This window comes from Triticum dicoccoides, chromosome 3A, assembly GCF_002162155.2.
Source record: "Triticum dicoccoides isolate Atlit2015 ecotype Zavitan chromosome 3A, WEW_v2.0, whole genome shotgun sequence".
Lineage (NCBI taxonomy): Eukaryota > Viridiplantae > Streptophyta > Magnoliopsida > Poales > Poaceae > Triticum > Triticum dicoccoides.
This window is the reverse complement of record NC_041384.1, coordinates 72,364,055-72,367,886: the sequence shown is the minus strand read 5'-3', so window position 1 is coordinate 72,367,886 and position 3,832 is coordinate 72,364,055. Positions and strand designations below refer to the sequence as shown.

The following is a 3,832-nucleotide window of genomic DNA, read 5'->3' as shown; positions in this document are numbered from 1 at the left end:
GCTGGCACCAGATATTCGTGTCTTATTCACGCAGAGCTGATGGTCTAAATTCCAATGAGGAAAATCAACTCAACCATTTTTCTTTTCTGAGTAGGGAGTTGAAAGCACATGGTTGCATTTTGTTAGCAACCATCAAATAACATATACAAACAAATTTGAAAGCTTTATCTGGACCAATATGGAGGTTACAATCTCTATATCTATAAATAAATGTTTCTAAAATATCATCTTTGGTCCATGGACAATAAGTTAATAACTATTTCCAAACCAAGTAGTACGGGAAACCAAAATCTCAAGTGTGTTTTGACCATGCATTAGATATGTCACTTCATCCAAGCAGTTTGTTTGTTTATTAATTTATTTTACCATAGATCCTCCTATTGATCTAAAGAAGCATACCTTATTTTTTGTGCTCAATCCATTCTGCAAAAGAAGAACACTGCCAGGTGAAGAAAATAGTAGGCATTTAGGGACAAATGACAAATAAAGTACATCTTGGGAAAGCGGTAAGGACCCAGAGAACAATATGGAAACACTAAAAATATTATCGGATACTATCTTGGAGGACATGGACTAAGTAAAGAGATGCTCATATTGGGGTCATGGCAAGGTTTAGATAAGATGTCAGATTTGTAACAGGTTGAAGACAATATTCATGGATTTCTATTCAAAGCACTAAGACGGGTTTTAAAATGCAAACCAATGACAGTCGATGTTTGGCCTTGGGTAGAAATAGGTTCATGGATGGCATGACCTGATCCAAAGAAAATAATAATTAAAGCCCCAATACTATTTACCATCACCAGGCATCATAGGTAACACAACAGAAGTAACATCATTTGTCACATTATTTGCGACACTAAAATAGTGGTGCAAGTAATAGGTACTATAAACAACTGATACAGTAGCCCCAATAACCTTCCTCCCAAGTCCTAACCATGCCAATGGCAATGCCCAGATTATCGGTAATAATGCGCGCAAGTAATTAGTACAAACAACCTGCAATATGCTCCTGTTTTCTATGCTGTATAATACAATGCAGTATGCCAGGCAAGAAAACATGGTACTGGTCTGGATACAATCATTCAGTGAATAAAGGCTCTAAAGAACAAAGCAGTCCTACTCATATATGTGACTGTTAGGTTATTCCAAATATAAACCCTATTGCCTTTTTTTACCTGGTTTAATCTAGTCCCAATCAAATCGCAGAACCAAGGATCATGTTCAAGATGACAAAGGGTTTTTCATTCATTGGCGCAACTTCTCAAGCTTTGGACCTTGTATATGAGTAGAAAGGATTGCAAGAAACACAGGTCAGTTAATGAGTATTTACCTTGACATAATCATGCCCATTGTCCATTGTGATCTTGTGACTGGGGGATGCAAGATTGAAATGCAAGGCAATCTCCAAAAATGCAGCACTCATTTTTAAGGATATTGATATCATTAATATAAACTAGTAATATGAATCATGTCTTTAGATCTGAGCATCATCTTATTGCAACTGTATACTGGCTAGTGAATACAAACTACTAATCATAACAAAATTGTACTCAGTTGGAAGAGGACAGAAGATGCTAAGCATAATATCACTTGAGATAATACAAGATACCACTCCCTTTGTCATGGACTTTTCTGATTGTTAATTAAATCCCAATAAATTGAGATTCACATTTTGTTGAGCAGCTTTTACATAACTTGGGTTTTGGTTTTATTGTTTTTGTATTAATGGAAACACAAACTACTCCCTCCGTTCGGAATTACTTATGGCAGAAATGGATGTATCTAGACGTCTTTTAGTTCTAGATACATCCATATCCGAGACAAGTAATTCCGAACGGAGGGAGTATATATTATCACAATTTATCAAGCATAGCAATGTCCACATCAACTTCAAAAGATAACCAAACATATCAACTAGGGTGCAAACACAGCTGAGGCAACGACTACGGAAGTCAGGTGGTGTTTCAGAAACTATTGGTGGTTCTAGGTATATCCTATTCAAATTATACATAATTTTCGCACATCCCATTGAGATCATCAACACTTTGTCATATCAATCAAGGCTATATTGGATGGAATCAAATACACAAGGGTTGAACATAAGTTGCTGTTGCAGGAGCAATGAAGTAAAGCAGTTTCTTATCTCTCATAAAACAAGGAGCAATACAGATTCGAGGTACAAAATTTTAACAAGTAGAGGACAAAACAATCACCCTAAGCATGCTGATAAGATCCAGCACACGTGAACAATGACAAACAAAACAGCATAACTACTCGAGCAGAATTGAGCTCAATAGTAGCAAACATGGCCAAAGCACAGAGCCATGCAGCAGCACGCCTCTATTCAATCCGCACTCTGCCATTACTCATATGCGCAAACTTGGAAACCTCTTCAAAGAATTCATCTGCAGCCTCGTGGCAGTTCTTCATCTGCGAGATCCTAAGGACCATCCTCCGCAGCCTAGGACTGTACCTGACAAGGGACTCAATGGTGATCAGCTTCTGCTCAGCATTCAAGGGTGAGCGCACGGTGATCAGGACCTCCTCCAATGAAGATATCAGGAACCTCGAGTCCAACTGCAATGTCGGAGAAACAAATTAGCCATGCCATACACAAGCGTGAAGTGAAAGGATGCGGTTGATAATCAGTAGGATATGACGCACATTTTTCAGGCTGTTCTTCTGGCAGAGCGACGCAAACATGGCGCCGTGGACCTCAAACTTGCAGAGCTTCGGGTGGCTGTTGAAGAACTCGACGAGGTCGACCTCGGGAAACGGCTGGAGAGTGTCGGCGTCACCGCAGAACTCGACCTTCATCACCAGATGCTTCGCCTCGGCGCCGCATTGCAGCACATGGCTGACGGCTCCCCAGCTCCACTGGACGCCACGCAGAGACAGCTGCTCCAGCACCGGGAGCCTGTCTATCCCCACAGTGTTCACCCTCCCTGAAAGATTGAACGGAAATTGACATTAGACCAGAGTGAAACGAATGATAACTGCCTTGGAAGGCCATGGGTAGGAGGTTCCAGTACAGTGCGTACCGGTGTTCTTGGAAATTGTGAGGCGTTTCAGGCGGTCGCCGCCGTGCAGGGTGATATAGTTGAAACCCTGGACCTCGAGGGACTCGACGAGGGGCGCGGCGAGCGCGAGCGAGCAGGTGCCGGAGCCGACGAAGTCGAGGCGGCAGCGCTGGAGCAGGGGGGTGGCCAGGAACACGGAGCCGGAGCACTCGCAGCCGAGCAGGGCGAGGTCGGTGAGGTTGGGGCAGGCGTCGACGGCGCCGCTGACGGCGAGGTCCGCCAGGGAGGCGCCGACGATCTCCAGCACGCGGAGCCGGTCGAGCCGGCCCCAGGCCGGCCCGCGCGTCATGGTGAGCCCCCAAAGCCTCAGCTCCTCGAGGTTGGGGGCGGCGGCGACGCAGTCGAGGTGGCCGGATCCGGATCCGGAGCCTGCGGAGTCGACCCGCAGCTCGAGCACGCGCAGCGAGGCGCTGCGCGCGGCGAGCCAGCGCGGGAGGCACGCGGCGGAGAAGGGGCAGTAGATGACGAGCTCCTCGAGGCGCGCCGCGGCGTGGACCATGCGGCCGATGGCTTCGTCGGCGCACGCGGCGCCGGCGCCCCTCGCGGCGTCGAAGGCGCTCCGCGGGAAATAGAGGGACGGGAGGAAGGGCACGCAGTCGCGCCAGCCGCGGGAGACGCCCGCGCAGGCGGCCACGTCGCGGGCGCTGCTGAGCCGCGAGAGGATGGCCTGCACCACGCCGTCCGGCAGCGCGTCCATCCCGCCGCAGTCCATGCGCTCGGCGGAATGCGCAGGCCAGATGCGGGGGATT

The 3,832-nt window shown here is 47.3% G+C and overlaps 1 protein-coding gene across 1 annotated transcript; it reads right to left on the bottom strand.

Moving 5' to 3' along the window:
* Nucleotides 1-2,086: 2,086 nt before the first annotated feature.
* On the bottom strand, nt 2,087-3,826 carry LOC119267223 (F-box protein At1g10780-like). Its single transcript, XM_037548582.1, has 3 exons — nt 3,045-3,826; nt 2,668-2,948; nt 2,087-2,580 (listed from the first exon to the last, which is right to left on the bottom strand). Exons 1-3 carry the CDS (start codon nt 3,793-3,795, stop codon nt 2,344-2,346), a joined length of 1,269 nt encoding a protein of 422 aa, XP_037404479.1. The 5' UTR covers nt 3,796-3,826; the 3' UTR covers nt 2,087-2,343.
* Nucleotides 3,827-3,832: the final 6 nt, after the last annotated feature.